At 46.2% G+C, this 16,448-nt stretch overlaps 1 protein-coding gene across 1 annotated transcript in view; it reads left to right on the top strand.

Moving 5' to 3' along the window:
• Positions 1–16,448, top strand: part of LOC142580034 (L-sorbose 1-dehydrogenase-like) — a 61,283-nt gene that overhangs the window by 15,458 nt on the left and 29,377 nt on the right. Inside the window, exons 4-6 of the mRNA XM_075690772.1 lie at positions 549–680; positions 11,316–11,440; positions 13,045–13,212. Coding sequence (XP_075546887.1) covers positions 549–680; positions 11,316–11,440; positions 13,045–13,212 — 425 coding nt within the window. The remainder of the gene's footprint in view (positions 1–548; positions 681–11,315; positions 11,441–13,044; positions 13,213–16,448) is intronic.

The raw sequence follows: 16,448 nt of genomic DNA, 5'->3' as shown, positions 1-16,448 counted from the left end.
TGGCGCTCACCCAGAGGACAGCGTCTGCACGAGACCACCACCAGGCACCTTAATGAGACATGGACGGCTTTGTGGCCGGAACAAACCTCCCGTCTCTGCCGGCCAAGCGCAGAAAAAGTGCGTTCCGATCGCTCAAGGCTTCGCGGACATGGTGTAGTTCTAGAGTCTAGGAAAAGCTTAAACAGGTGCGAGCGCGGCACTCCTAGCGTGGGAAGCTGGCCCAAGTAACTGTCTCAAGGACTGCTGTTCACGAGGGCGAAATACCTTCGTGTAATTATAATAACACTAATAGGACTACTTCCGAAAAACAGAACGTCCCAGAGGGCTGTACACTGCTGCAATTATTGAGCATGTGGAACGCAACAGAAGCGCGAGAGCCACGTGACGTAATCAATCTGCGCCGCGAAAATACGTCTGAAATACGCGTCGCTTGACTTGTGATTAGGTACAGCTCTCTCTGAAGAATGTAACATCACACGTAAATAAAGCAAAGCAACGTCCTTGTATCTTATCAGCAGGTTTGGCGTTCCTTTCTTTTCCCCTGGCAGAGTACCACGGAACGGGCGGCGAAGTACCAGTGAGCTACGCCAACGCGAGCTCACGGCTCAGCCATCTGCTCCTGGAAGCGTGCATTCAGTCAGGCTTTCCTGTCGTCGACTACAACGGCGCCGCGGAGCCAGGTGTGTAAACTCTTGCGTTGATTTTTCGTGCGTTACGCCAGCAGGTGTGTAAAAGCCAGCTTTAGCTATTCCTAACGCATGAATTGGTATCTAGCCAGCCGTGCCTTTTATAAGCGCGCGCTAGCTGGTACGTTTTTGTTATAGGTGACAGAAAAAGTGTTCACCGGGAGGCAGCTGACTCGAACTCTTCATATTTTGATATATGATTAAGAGAATCGCTGAGATCGAAGCTTCCGGTGCCTGCGTTAAGCATGTTTAGTCCAGAGTACATCTCACCGCTCCTAATTCGGAAGGAGAGCTCGCTGGCGCCCTCGACTTCGTGTTTACTTAGACACGTGTGTTATAACCTGTCAGGAGCTTACGTGTGCATTCTTTGTTATTCACAGCCACACCCTGATTTCAGCTGTAGAATGGTTAAGCAAATAAGTGAACAGTAATCCTGAAACCAATGCGCTTTTCAAATCTGTTTATGGGAGCACAAAATATGCTGCAGATACACACAATAAGGTTTCTTGACAGCTTCCGTGTGCGCTGGGATATTCTTGTGATTTGAAAGTACTTAAATAAATTTCTTCATGTGACTCTTAGGTCCATATGCGGCATGCTATGAGCACTACTGGAGTGCACATCGTTATGCATCCTAAGCCAAATCGCTCTTTTAAATTGAACAACATCAGCGAACTCTGGTTGGAAAATGTTGGAAATGTACAAGTATCAACCAAAGAGCAGTGCGAGATTGCTAGGTTGTCGTGATCTCGTAATAAACGAGTTTCAGGGTGTGAATTGCGAGAAAGATCTAGTGATCAAACAAAAGTGTGCCCTCACTGTGAATAAAGCACTTACGCAAACGTATGATATTTAGTCTGTATCTGCGCTGATTTAGAGGTGAATGACACAGTGCTATGCTATGCTACTTCAGGAACATCGAGTGTGGCTCGTGGCTCAACTTTACCTGAGTGTTACACCCAGAGAATGTTCGGCGACAGCTTACTTTACGTTACGATTAAACAGTTTTGTTCATCCTTCAGGACACCCTTCAGAACACCACTAGCCTTGCCGCTATTGTGAAGGAGGAAAGTACCTTATTTAAGGACATAGGGAATAACACGTCAAATGTTGTGTGTCAAAACTTGCCTGTTTCAAATCAAAACTTCTTCTCGACTTCCTTCAGTTGAAGATAAAAAAAATATACGCAGCAGTGTACATAGATGGAATAGTCTTCAAAAGCTATTTACTTTGCAGCGTAGAGATGAGTCGTTCTGAGAGAAGTTACGACTGATTTCTTTCCTTCGCTGTCGCATCGAAAGCATGCGGCGAGCATTTTTAAGAAGAAGACCCACGTTTTACAATATCTTTTAGCAACGGCAACCTTCATTTGCAGGAACTTTTTTAGATATCTTCCAGTAAAATTTATTTCTTCACTAACACTATAGAATCATTGTATATCCAGAGAAAAGCAACTTCTCCCGACCAGGCGCTTTCATGTACTGAACTTCACGTCGAGCTTGTACAAGCAGATCAAATCGCACCGCCGGGGCACATCAGGTTTAACGTCCTTTGTGGCTCATTAAGCCTGCCATCGCGATAAGAGAAATACATTTGAATAGCAGCAATATAATCTACTATGGAAAATGAATGCTGCGGGAGACCGCAACGTGGGGCAAGGTTCAGGAAAGAGAATCCCGTCATCCACCCGAATACTACAAAAGTTACCTTCTGGTTTGCTTTGTCGCTCTACGCTACAGTCAGGTGGCTGATCAATTTCACTTTCACAATCGATTAATTTATGACTTTCAAGCAATGTTTCAAATTAGCGACCTTTTATGATCAATAGCAGTAAGACAGACACATATAGAAAGAGCACTATATGTAAATAAATTTACTGCACTTTCAGTTTTTTTAGTAATTTCTTTTCGCTTTATAAAATGGCATTTATTTCTGCGGGAACGGCAGACACTTAACCCATATTCAGAAGTGTGCGTTAACTAGAAACCCATGCTTGGCTTAATCTCGATTACGCCCGTGGCCTGAAGGTTGCCAATAAACTCATTGCGTGACCTTCGGCACTTTCACATCAGTAGTTCATTGGGCCAAATCAAGCATGCGATTCCACTTAAAGGGCTTTTATGAGCACGGGCGTTAACGTTGGGGACAGTCTCTGTATACGCGGGGAAATTTTTCGGCAATAAAGCCAGTGCAGGAGAAATGGAGCTTGCCCACATGCATCAGTCCGCAAGTAGTCGGGTTGTCAGAGCGGAATTAGTTTTCGCTTTCAAATCAGAACCATTCTGCAATTTGACACGCGAACAACCTTGCACCCGTACCGGTCCACATACGAACGTGTGGCGTCGCGCGTAAAAGACAGGCAAAATTAGTAACGAGGTGACACCCACAGAGCGCCAGCTATCAACAATTTACTGCGGAAAACAGTTTGACCATTTTTATGCTTTGTCAGAAACACCATTGCGTTCTGTGTTTGTCAACGCGTATTTCGTTTTGTCTGTGTTTTACGCGCAACGCTAAATATTGAAAATAGAAAACCAACAAGCACAAGTGGTAACGTTATTGACGGTTCACGTAGTCGAGCTACATGAACGTCATAGATCTATAACGCTACTTGCTACTTGCTCGTCCCTCCGCATGTGCCTCAAGGGGGCAAGCGGAAGACCAATAAATTCAGTTTCCTGCACCCTGCCACTCAAGTGGTCATTCTGAGTGACGTATTGCCCCTTCTTGGAATCCGCACGAGCTGACTTGATGTCGGCTGTCAGTTAAACGTTCAAAACCTGGACCACAAGGAGGCTATTTAACTCGGCTCCCTAAACCTAAGCCCTGGGGCGCACTTGCTTTGCGAATCCCGTGGATATATTCTTTTTGGAACTTTAATTTTTTTTCGCACCGTAGCTGGACCACAGAGTGGCCGGAACGGGCCGTGCCTTGTATATGTGTACTGTGACACTGTGTTTCTTTCCACAAGTTGCCGCTCTTCTTTCTTCCTTCTGGGCCCCTTCTCTATTGTGCCCCCCGCCGCCCGATTCAATAAATAAATAAATAAATAAATAAATAAATAAATAAATAAATAAATAAATAAATAAATAAATAAATAAATAAAAAAAACTGTGCATGCGCCGGAATGACTGCGCAGTGCACAGGTGTACGTATTGCACACAAGCTGCTTAATGGGCTGAGACAACCACTACTTGCCTAAATTAACGTAAATGTTTCCTGCGTCGACTACAATGCGGAGAAGTCGGCAACAGATGTGCCCGAAGGACAAGGGGCACGCCATCTTTAACCCTCGTAATGACGGAGGGCAATCACACAGAAAACGTTGTGCGGTCCAAAAAAAGAAGAAAATGAACAAACGAAGCTTTCTTGCGAGCAATGTACAGTTGGTATGTTTATTTATGTAGCCGCACGAGTGTGGTCACTAAATTAGTCGATTAGCTAGAATTTCTTTTGAAATTATGAAACAGCGACATTATAGATGACACCGAGGAACTTCTTGGTGGCGCACACAAATAGGATGCGTTGCAGTGTCGTAGCTTTGGCTTCACTGTCAAGAAAAGTATTCCCCTAGTATAGTTTGCATTACGCATAACCAACGTCTGACTCGCGGGCATCACAGTTGGCACTACTGCGCCTAGATGTACGCAACCATATGACACAAGACTATCTTTCATGGTAATAAGCTTATTCTTATTGTCAGGGAAAGTAGGAACTGCTTTAGGTATACAACTGCGTTCATCAAATTGCTGACGAAAACGTGGGACGTTCAGAATTTACAAATAGGCAAGTTGGTCATTCACAGTGAATGGAACGTCGCAAACAAAAGTAGCAGGAAGGGTGACGCTAGACGAATCTCTAACTGCCAAGGGATTTTATTATAAAAAGTTGCGAATATATAAATGAACTAGTGCGCCTTGCGCGTGCGCGGTGGCCAGCTACCTCAAGGCGCTCATCCAATGAAATCAAACAAAAAATTTAAAAAATGTGGAGAAGCCATCCAGGATTATTGCCAATGCCTGTGAATAGCCGAACGCTTCTGCAAAGGCATTCGCGTTATTAAAGGAATGATGCGATTTAGGGTAAATGCTTTTTGCAGTTACAATATTTCGTATAGCGCGTTTCGCTTCATTGAGTTGCTCACCAACACGGCAGAATAGTTATGTACCACTGTGGTAGAGCGGTTCAGAGTACTCAAGTATAATTACACATATTAGGCCCACATATATAGTCATCATTCTTACTCGTCAAGTACTATACATCGTCTTCATCCTCGAGACGTCGCTACATCCAAGTCTCGCACTCTGCATCCGCATGATTTGGTGTTTACGTTACGGTGTACACAGGTCGCGAACGCTGTACTGCATATAGCTACCATCGAGTGAGATTAAAGCTGCGTCCTCTGCGACATCACATGCCATTGATGTAATAGTATCGTCGCTGTTCCAACCACTTTGCTGTTGTCACACACACGCTCGCGTCCCACGCACGATTGGTCGCGTTACGCAAAAATTCTCTGTCCGCCTGGTAGCGCTTTGCAGAAGCCCAAACATTGCTTCCTAATCAGATACATGCAAAATGATTAGCATAATATCATTCCCCCAGTGGGCTGGATGAGCAACAGTTTTTTCTTGCGCTTTGGTTGTTTTCGCTTGCTCTTTGCCTTATGTTGCTGGCCACGGTATTTGCGCAAGCTATGCTTGTTTGCATATATGTTCTTGCCACATTGCAATAATTTACTTGAAAGTTAGCGCTTCCATTCTGCCTCTTCGTGCCTTTACTTTCTGTTTTCGCTGCTATATTTAGTGTGGTAAGCTCTACAGGTTTTCAAGATGTATAGACAAACATATAAATCCTCCGCATGGTCTGTAAACGAATCATGCTTGTGTAAAGGGGGGTTTATTCGGATCGTAGAGCAGCAGCGACAAACTCAGCACCAGCAGGTGGGGGGCAGCCAGCGAACGAACTGAGTACGTGCCGCGCGATGGCAATGGGGCTTTTCAGCCTGCCGATCTTCGTCGCTACAATCACCCCCGGAATTGAAGAGTTGCCATCCTGGCGACCTGGGAAGAGGTCGGCGGATCGTAATACTGCTTCAGCCAGTCAATGTGCACAGTCTCTAGTCCCCGACGACACAGATTGGAAGATGGCGATACGGGTTCGACCACGTAGTTCACTGGTGATGCTTGTGTAACCATGCGGTAGGGCCCGTGGTACTTCGGGAGGAGCTTGGACGAAAGGCCAGGAGCAGCAACAGGCGGGACCCAAAGCCACACGAGTGAGTCGACGGGGAAGGGGTGAGGGGGAGGATTGAGGTCAAGGCGTCCTTTTGGCGGCGCTGTTGAGCAGACGTCAAAGAACGGGCCAGTTGTCGGCATTTGTCGGCGTGCTGAGCAACCGCAGAAACAGGTGAGCATTCAGCAGGGTCCGACCGGTACGGGAGAACCGTATTGATGGTGCTGGAGGGATGGCGGCCGTAAAGCAGAAATAATGGTGAGAATCCGGTAGTGGCTTGAGAGGCAGTGTTATTTGCGTAAGTGACGAACGGAAGTACAAGGTCCCAGTTGGAGTGGTCAGATGTAACATAAATTGACAGCATGTCACCAAGAGTTCTGTTGAATCGTTCTGTTAAGCCATTGGTCTGTCGGTGGTAAGCAGTAGTAGTGCGGTGAATAATTTGGCATTCAGATAGGAGTGACTGCAGGACATCCGAGAGGAATACGCGGCCCCGATCGCTCAACAGTTCACGAGGTGCGCCATGGCGGAGAACAAAGTTGTTTAGAATGAACGAGGCGACGACTTTTGCTAATGCGGCAGGCAAGGCGGCGGTTTCAGCATACCGTGTCAAATGATCTACGGCGACAACAATCCATCGGTTGCCAGCGCCAGTAGATGGAAGAGGCCCGTATATATCAATGCCGACACGGTCAAGTGGCTGAGCTGGGCAGGACAGTGGTTGGAGAGGTGCGGTGGAGAGATGGGGGACACATTTGCGTCGCTGGCAGGCAATGCAGGAGCTTACGTATTTCTGGACGAAGGCGTACATCCCTCGCCAATAATATTGTAGGCGAAGCAGTGTGTAAGTTTTTGACACTCCGCCGTGACCACACTGCAGGTCAGAATGAAAAGCGGAGCAGAACTCTTGTCGCAGGCGGCGAGGCACTACTAAGAGCCATTTGCGGCCGACGTTGTGGTAGTTGCAATGGTATAAAAGTCCGTCCCTGATTGTGAAATGCTGCGCCTGTCGGCGTAACACTCGAGGTGTCGAAGTTGCCGGAGGATTTGACAAAAAGTGGAATATCATGACAATCCATGGGCCTTTTCGTTGCTCCGATGCCATGTCCAGGATGTCAACTGGTGAGATGTCATGCCTGTCCGTAGACGTGCTGCTGTCTGAAATAACTGGAGAGCGCGAGAGGGCATCGGCGTCAGCGTGTTTGCGTCCAGAGCGATAGAAGACATGGATATCATATTCCTGAATTCGGAGGGCCCACCAAGCTAGGCGCCCCGACGGGTCTTTTAGTTTGGACAACCAGCAAAGAGCGTGATGATCGGTCACCCCGTCAAAGCGTCGACCGTAGAGATATGGACGAAATTTGTGAAGAGCCCATACGATAGCCAGGCACTCTTTTTCTGTTACTGAGTAATTGGCCTGAGGTTTCGTGAGGGCACGACTGACATAGGTGACTACGTATTCGGAATTAGCGTTCTTGCGTTGTGCGAGCACGGCACCAAGGCCGACACCACTGGCGTCAGTGTTAAGTTCTGTAGGTGCGCTTGGATCAAAATGGCGCAAGATTGGCGGAGACGTGAGTAGGTGACGAAGAGTCGTAAAGGCATCATCAGAGGCTCGCGACCAAGCAGAAAGTTCATTGTCGCCTTGGAGAAGTAGGTTTAGTGGTGCGATCACAGTAGCGAAATTGCGAACGAAACGTCGAAAATAAGAGCATAGGCCAATGAAGCTGCGCAGTGCTTTCAAGTTAGTGGGCTTCGGAAATTCGGATACGGCGCGAAGTTTAGCAGGATCAGGAAGAATGCCTTCTTCGGAGACAACGTGGCCTAATATAGTCAGTTTTCGAGCGGCAAATCGGCACTTTTTTAAGTTAAGCTGGAGACCAGCATTCCGGAGACAGGTCAAAACTTGATGTAAACGCCAAAGATGGGTCGGAAAATCAAGAGAAAAGACGACAACGTCGTCGAGGTAGCAGAGGCAAGTATGCCACTTCAGGCCGCGTAGGATTCCGTCCATCATGCGTTCGAAGATGGCGGGTGCATTGCAAAGACCGAACGGCCTTACAGTGAATTCATAAAAGCCATCTGGTGTTACAAACGCGGTTTCCGAACAGTCAGTGTCAGCCATGGGCACCTGCCAGTAGCCAGAGCGGAGATCTAGTGAGGAAGAAAACTCCGCTCCTTGCAAACAGTCAAGTGCGTCGTCAATACGTGGCAACGGGTATATATCCTTTCGGGTAATCTTGTTAAGCCTTCGATAATCGACGCAAAATCGTATGGTGCCGTCTTTCTTTTTGGCTAGGACGACTGGTGATGCCCAAGGACTACTAGAAGCCTGGATGACACCGCGATTGAGCATATCGTTCACCTGGTCATTGATAACGCGTCTTTCAGTCGCCGATACTCGGTAGGGACGCTGTCGAATTGGTGCATGGCTCCCAGTGTCAATAGAGTGCGAAACAGCCGTTGTGCGGCCGAGTGATGTTGCTTGGCAGTCAAAAGACGAAGAGAAGCCTTGGAGTAAGCGAAGAAGTTCGTCGCGCTGCGTCGTCATAAGGTCACTGACAATAGCTGGCGTAAAAGGACGCGGCAGTGACTTAGGAGGCGATGCCTCGAGAGCAGCAAGATGAGTGGAGTCGTCCATCGTGTCAAATATTGAAGATGAGGTCAGTGGCTCTGCCCTGCCAAGGCTTTCATGGCGGCGTAAAGTAATTGGTTCAGCCGATGGGTTTGAGACGCACATGAGAGAGGCGCCAGCTTTGAACTCGAGGATGGCGAACGGCAGTGGTAGCGAACGGCGGCGAACTAAGAGTTCGGACGGAGCGAAGAGTACTGTGCCATCATCTACAGACTCGCAAGAGATACTGACAAGAGTGGAAGACCAGGTAGGTATAACGGTGTCTTCTGAAACAGCGATTTTGCGATAATGGTCCTTATGGGCAGTGATAATATCGGTCGAAAACTGAAACAGCTCGATTTCAGCGCGGGCGCAGTCAATGATCGCATGATGTGTGGAGAGAAAGTCCCAACCTAATATGACGTCGTGTGAACATGATGGCAACACGATGAATTCTATGATATAGAGGACCTCCTGAATTGCGACACGAGCAGTGCAGGCGCCGGATGGCTCGACGTGCTGCGCGTTGGCAGTTCGAAGAGACAGTCCAGAAAGCGGCGTCATCACTTTTCCTATCTTGCGGCAAATACGGGCATCTATGGCTGAAAGTGCAGCGCCAGTATCGACAAGTGCCAGCGTCAATGTTCCTTCTATTGCGACTTCAATAACGTTCTTCGGGGAAGTGTGAGGACTTATACATTTCGCTGGCACCGCAGTTCTCGCCTCCTCAACTCCGATATTTAGTTTTCCAGGCGCAAAGGGCTCCGCCACCGGTGCATGGAGGAAAGCGAGCAGCGGCGAGGAGAACGTGAACGGCGAGCGGCGGAGAATACGGTGTCGACGGGGCAGAATGAGATTCAAAGGCGTCCGAATAGTTGCGGTGTTGTTGGAAACGTGGCGCATACGGACGCACATTGTTCGGGACGTTTGGTGCAAGCAGGCGACAGTGACGTGCACGTGTGCAGCATGGCCACAAAAACAAATCGGACGATTGTCTTCCGTGCGCCAATGGTCTTGAGGTCGTGCATAGTGCACCAGTGGACGTGCTGAAGGGGATACGGGTGGGCGCAAAGGTGGGCGAAGGGGGCCGTAGGTCTGTGGCGCAGGCCTCATCGCGACTTCGGCGTACGTCAGGGGAGCGGCCGTCGGGGCCTGCTGAAGAGAAGGCGAAATGGGGTCGGCTACCTGCTCCTTGATGACAGATTGGAAAGCGGGCGCCAACGGAGTACTCGGCTTGCCGTATGCAAGTGGAATCAAGGATAGCTGACGAGCCACCTCTTCATAGACGAACTCCTTGATCTGTAGCAGCAGCGAAGTGTTGTTCGGAGCAGCAGCCAAGCTCGACATTGAAGTGGCCTGAGGTGTAGATTTGCGGGTGCCTACGCGTTGTTTGCGCAATTCGTGAGAGCTTTGACACAGACTGACGAGTTCAGAGACTGCCGAGGGATTTTTCGCCAACAACATCTGGAAGGCGTCGTCTTCAATGCCTTTTAAGATATGGCGGATCTTCTCGGCATCAGCCATTGCGACGTCAACGCAGTTGCAGAGGTCGACAACATCTTCTATATAGCTGGTAAATGTATTTCCGCACTGTTGCGCACGGCCACGCAAACGTTGCTCGGCGCGAAGCTTGCGAACCGCGGGGCGCCCCAATACATCTGTCACGTTAGTCTTGAAAGCCGTCCACGTCGTCAGATCACGTTCGTGGTTGCGGTGCCACACGCTGGCGACACCGCTCAAATAAAATGACACGTAATTAAGTTTTTTGGCGTCGTCCCAGTGGTTCTGGATGCTCACCCGGTCGTAGTCAGCGAGCCAGTCTACTACGTCATGGTCTTCGGTACCACTGAAGATGGATGGTTCGCGTTGCCGCAACGGGTCGTGGCAGACCACGGTAGTCACCGGGGCAGCAGGTTGTGGTTGTGGTGGTCCTTCGTCCGACATTATGAAGACGGGCTGCAGTGTCCGATTACGAAGTTCCAGAACTCTGGTTGTACCCAGCAGCTCCACCAATTGTAACGGGGTGTTTATCCGGCTCGTAGAGCAGCAGCGACAAACTCAGCACCAGCAGGTAGGGCGCAGCCAGCGAACGAACTGGATACGTGCCACGCGATGGCAACGGGGCTTTTCAGCCTGCCAGTCTTCTTCGTCACACTTGTAGTATGGACACTGCGCTGTGTTCTGGTAAATTTTAACATTCAGCGGCGGCAGATCAGTGTCTATTTTTGCGAATCCCAAGGATGCTACCGGCAGAGGGGACTGATATTTATTTCCCTAGGTAAGTAGCATCAATTGTAAGAAACGATCTCTCACTTTCGTTCAATCTTTGGGGAAGCGGTGACCTGACCGCGACTCTGTAATCAGCCTTTCATGATTGAGGCGCAAATAATTTTAGCAATCACGCCAGTTTCAATATCTTGAAAAGAAATATATAAAGATTGGAAAACATGCTTGGGTTACGTTTAGCATCTTGAATATAAAGGAATATTCAGTGATTACATTTCGTCAAGGGAGGATCTGAACATACGCAATTTCTTTAGAAGCTCATGGAGAGTTTTCAATCTTGTTAGCCTAAAACTGAGGCCAATTCCGTCCACTAAGTATATCGCACACGTGGGAATCAAGAGATTGATCACTAAAATATATTGTAATAATTGAAGAATTACTGCCGCTGTAACCATGGCAGTGCTCCCTTGGTTCTCGTTCGGTATAAGTTTGTATATCACCCAGAAAAAAAAGAATAAACAGCTCATTTGTGGCAAAATTAACCTTGCGTCCAGGGTGCTCTCGCCTGCAGACGAACATGGCGAACGGTGAGCGCTTTAGCGCTAGCAAGGCCTTTATACAGCCCGTCGTTGGGACACGGAAGAATTTGCATGTCGCCCTGTTCAGCCATGCCACGAAGGTACGTTCCCAGCGCAGCAGTTCAGTAAACATGTTCTAGGGCATTTCATTCAATTTGCATTGGTACACCACATCATTTATTGGTGAATCCGCAAGTGAAAGAGCTTCACGGGAATTCTCGCGAAGAATATTTCAAGAAATTCCAAAATAATCCTACAAAGGTTCTCGAGAGAAACGCTCACAGTATAAGAAAAAAATGGACAATCTAGAGAAAGTGTAGAAGAAACAATTTATTGCGTTAATTGCAAGTTTACAAGTTTGCATAGAACGACGTAAAAGGATAAGAAACCGAACGAAAACGTAACTTGCTGCACGTGGGAGCCGAACCCACGTCCTGAGCATTACCCCTGGCGCCAGACGTTAAAACGATGGTAAGAATTCGCTACCTTAGCTGCAAGCGGGGCCAGTTAACGCTGCGATTTGTAACCATCGGTGATGTGTAACAAGCGGCCTATACCATGGGTGGAGAATGGCTGCCGTGGCAGTGTAATTGATAAAACACCGCATTCATAATGCTGAACATGTGTGTTTGACTTCCGCCTGCGGCAAGTTACACTTTCGTACTGTTTCATTTCGCTACCTTTATTACTTTCAGATTTGAAACGATCATAATAATTTCCAGTTCTATTTTCTGCCTTCGCTTTCTGTTTGTTCGCATGCAAGCGTGAATATTCAGTTTCATACACAGCAGGCAACGCTGCGAAAGCTACGCAGTTAGTGTGGTCGTAGCAGTATAACTCCGTGCGCTGCACGGTAAAGCTTTTCCATGTGCGTGCAACATTTTCTATGGAATAACTGCTACATGTGTGACAACCGCAACTTGACCTAATTGTTCTGCGGAAGCCCGCAAGGTGAATGCAGATAATTAATTAAGGGAAAATGATATATCCAGCCAAACGTAGCTAAGTGCTACAGAGGAAACCTCGCGCTGGTTGTTGCATGCGCTGGTTGTTGCATCAACCAGCGCATCATTTGGATTTCTTTGTGCTTTGAGTAGTGCACTGTGGCCACTCGTTGGAGAAGCGGGTCACTCAGCTCGTTCGGTGGTAAATAGGTTAAATGTGCGACGCATTGTACGCAGTAATCATCATATTTCGTGACATTACAGTGTAAACCTTTATTCTACATCGAATTAAATGGCACGTGCAGATATGCCTGTCTTTAATATGTGTTTTACTATCTTAGGCCGTGAACGCAAACACTGAGATATGCCTCTCTAGCATTTGTAGTCTTGTTTGCTGTGTACGAAGCGAGGTACTGCAGAAAAAATAGAGCACCTCGAATCTGTTTATTCTGTTCACAGTGTAAGAAAACTTTTTGCTACTGATCAGTGATAGGACGAATCTTGATTTGAATATGGACCGCAACGATTTGCATGTTTAGTGTTAGCATCATGTCACTATCATTCTGATGCATAATTTTTCCTATGTATAGCACTACGCACTGCTATCGTCACCCTATCTGAACGTCAACTTGATAAATGAGCTTGATAACGCCACAACAGAGTGGAAGTAAACGGCAAATTTTAATGCACATTTCTACCAAACCGAATAATGATGATTGAGCAAGCATACATAATAGTCCCCATGTCATGATGAAGTGCAGGTGAATTTCGAAGGAAGTCACGCCGTGGGCGTAGCGTTCACAAGGTTCGGCCAACAACAGAACGTGTCAGCACGAAAAGAGGTGATTCTCTCAGCAGGAACGGTAGGATCCGCTCAACTGTTGCTTCTCTCCGGTGTGGGACCCCGAGAAGATTTGGAGCGCCTTCAGGTAGGCAGTGCATATCATCTTTAGGAAACTTTACTGACATGTTCCAAAGATCGCGCAAGTATTGCTTGCGAAATTTGTTTCAAATTATTGTCCTGCAGGGTTCTCATGAATTATACTATGCTTATTTGTTTAGTTGCGTCTACTGCTCCTTTCGCTTTCTTTGTCCACGGTATCATTACATTTTACCTGACATTTAGGGTATTGTGTACGCAATTAGTGGTTCCTTGCTGCCTGCGAGCCACAAACTTTCAAGGCTGCAATTTGTGCTGTTGCCCGGCCTAAAAAACTAAAGTTGTCTGTATATATGTCTGTATGTGCGAGCGCCAATACAGAAATTGTTTTACCCTATTTTTTATGAGCAAAAGTAAGGTACAAACAGGTAATTACAAATATACGTGCTATTCTACTTACCTTACACTATTTTCCCACATAGTCGGCACACCGATTCAAACATTTGTCCCATCGCAGCACTAAACTTGAGATGACCCTGTGGTAGAATTCGTACGCGCGCGGCCTCTCCGAACGATTATTGTTAGGCGAGACTTCACAACCCTTTTGCGAACTCAAAACGCCACCACCTGACGCTTTTCGAAGCGAGACACCTTTCCCCATACGTCGGCTGCATTCCCCTGCCTATTTCGATGGGCGTTCGTCTCTGACTCCCTATAAAACAAATCGCACCTCATTGCTTGCACGCCAAGGACGTGTGAAGCACAATCGCCGTTTTCAACAACTGACAGCAGCGCGGTGCCGCTGAGCTACCGGCAGACAAGTCAGGGGCGGTCTAAGAAAGGTCTACCATCGGAAATGGATATGTTGACTAACGCATTTAGAGCTGTAATTTGGTAAAAAAATAGGGGAAAAGACTTTCTGATTCGCCCTTATGTATGTATCGATGTATGAACTGAATTATGGGCTTTTACGTGCCAAAACCCTTTTCTGATTATGAGGCACGCCATAGTGGCGGACCTTAGAAATTTGAACCACCCGAGGCTCTTTGTCTTGCACCAAAATCTAAGTGTCCACGGATGTTTCCGCATTTCGCCCCCATCAAAATGCGGCCGCCGTGGTCGGGATTCGATCCCGCGACCTCGTGCTTAGCAGCCCAACAGCATAATCACTAAGCAACCGCGGCAGATGTGATGTATGTATGTATGCATGCACATAAAAGTGCACATGGACGTGGTTAGGTGTGATGGGAAAAAAGCTGCATTTAACAGCTTGACTGGCCCCATCACTCGGAAAACAACGTTTCATTACAAAATTACAGGCAGCAGAGAGCGACAATACAAAAGGAACGCACATGTGGCCCGTCACAGCAAAGCGCAAAATAAAACTCTGAAATATACAAAAAATACATTAAACAACAAAGCAATAGATAATGCATGACATTAATTACCTCTCACGAAAGTGACCTAATATTACATGAAGAGGACATTCAGGACATTCTATGTAGTATATCAGTATTGGACAAATTACATAAACTTTCACTTGTTAATTTCCATTTGTTCAGTAAACTCGGAAGGCAGAAATGTAATGTTTGCAGTCAAATATTAGTACGAGGACATGGTACATACCAATTCTTTGTATGTCGGGTAAGAGACTGGTCGGATTTGGTTGCTGATCGGCCAACGTATGTAAGAGGGTACTTCCTCTGCGTATTTGTGATCTAAAAGTTGACAAGAACTTATATTGGTAATAAATGTTCACTCTTAAAATTCTATACATTAAGAATAATGAAGCAGTGAGTGCGTTCTGCGATACACCTTCAATACACCTCAGGGCATTTTTTTTGCAGCACGACCAGATTATTTAATGATGCTTTAGATCCTGTGGACCAAACCAGATGACAATAGTGTAAATGCGAAGAAAAAAGAGCGTTATATAATAGTAGTTTTTGTTTTACATGTAATATATTGTGGCACCAACGCAGCACACCCAAAACTCTCCAATGTTTATGGCTTATGTGTTCCGTATGGTGATTCCATGCCATATGTTCATGGAAGAGAACACTGAGAGTTCTAACAATTTGGGAAAATTCAATTGAGCTATTAATAAGGGTTAGCTTGAAAGTCGTTTCGTATAATTTGAATTTTGCACGGAACAGTACAGCCTTGGTTTTAGAGCAGTTAATGTGTAGTGAATTCGCTGTACTCCATGCGTATATTTTATATAGCAGTTCATTGGCAGACACGATGAGGTCATCAGCCATTTCACCAGTAAAAAATAGACTGGTATCATCAGCGTAGATTACATAATCTACAGAACTGTCAATTTGTACAATATCGTTAATAAAGATGTTAAATAACAGGGGTCCCAATATGCTTCCTTGAGGTACCCCATATTTAACTTTCATAGGTGATGATAGCTCTCAGTTAATTGAGACGCATTGTTGCCAATTAGATAAATAGCTTTTGATTAAAGTTAAAATAACACCACGAACTCCATAATACTGAAGTTTTTCTAACAATGTAGCATGATTTATCCTGTCAAATGCCTTGGAGAAATCTAGGAATATTCCTAGGGTAAGTTTTTTTGCTTCCACATTCCTTAGAATCAATTCCTTTTGGTAAAGTAAGGGACTTTCTGTAGACAGGCCTGACTGAAAGCCGGATTGTGACGACGTAATGACCCTATGTCTATTAAAAAACTTAAGACAGTCGAATGAAAATAAGTTTTTCGCACCCCGTAGAAAAAACCGGCAAAATTGATATGGGTCTATAATTACCTAAAATGCCTTTGTGTCCGCCCTTATATATAACCGTTACCTTAGCGGTTTTCATTCTTTGGGGAAACACTCCTGTGGCAAACACGAGATTATATATGTGAACTAAGCAGACACATCTAAGATCCAAGATAAATATTATAGGTTCTAATTTTAAACCATCTATGTCTTCACTTTTACTCATTTTGAAGTTGCGAAAAACACTGATGACCTCCTGCGCGTCTGTGGGATTCGCAAACAATGAATCAGTTAGTCGGGGAGGCAAATAATCTAATGAATCACAATTTCGAGTACTGCCAACCAATGAGGTAAAATACTCATTGAACTTGTTTGCTAGAACTGCACCTTTGTATAATTCATTGTTGATTGAGAGCTCATAAATATCGTTAGTAACTTGTCTAGCCGATATGATAGAATTTAGTCTGTTCCAGATTTGATGGAATCAATGACACCGTCAAAAATCATGAAGTAATAATTACGTTTGGCTTGTTTCTGTATGTTAGTGAGTTTG

The sequence above is a fragment of the Dermacentor variabilis genome, chromosome 4 (assembly GCF_050947875.1).
Source record: "Dermacentor variabilis isolate Ectoservices chromosome 4, ASM5094787v1, whole genome shotgun sequence".
NCBI classification, from domain to species: Eukaryota; Metazoa; Arthropoda; class Arachnida; order Ixodida; family Ixodidae; genus Dermacentor; species Dermacentor variabilis.
The sequence above is the reverse complement of the archived record's forward strand: the minus strand, read 5'-3'. Positions and strand labels throughout refer to the sequence as shown.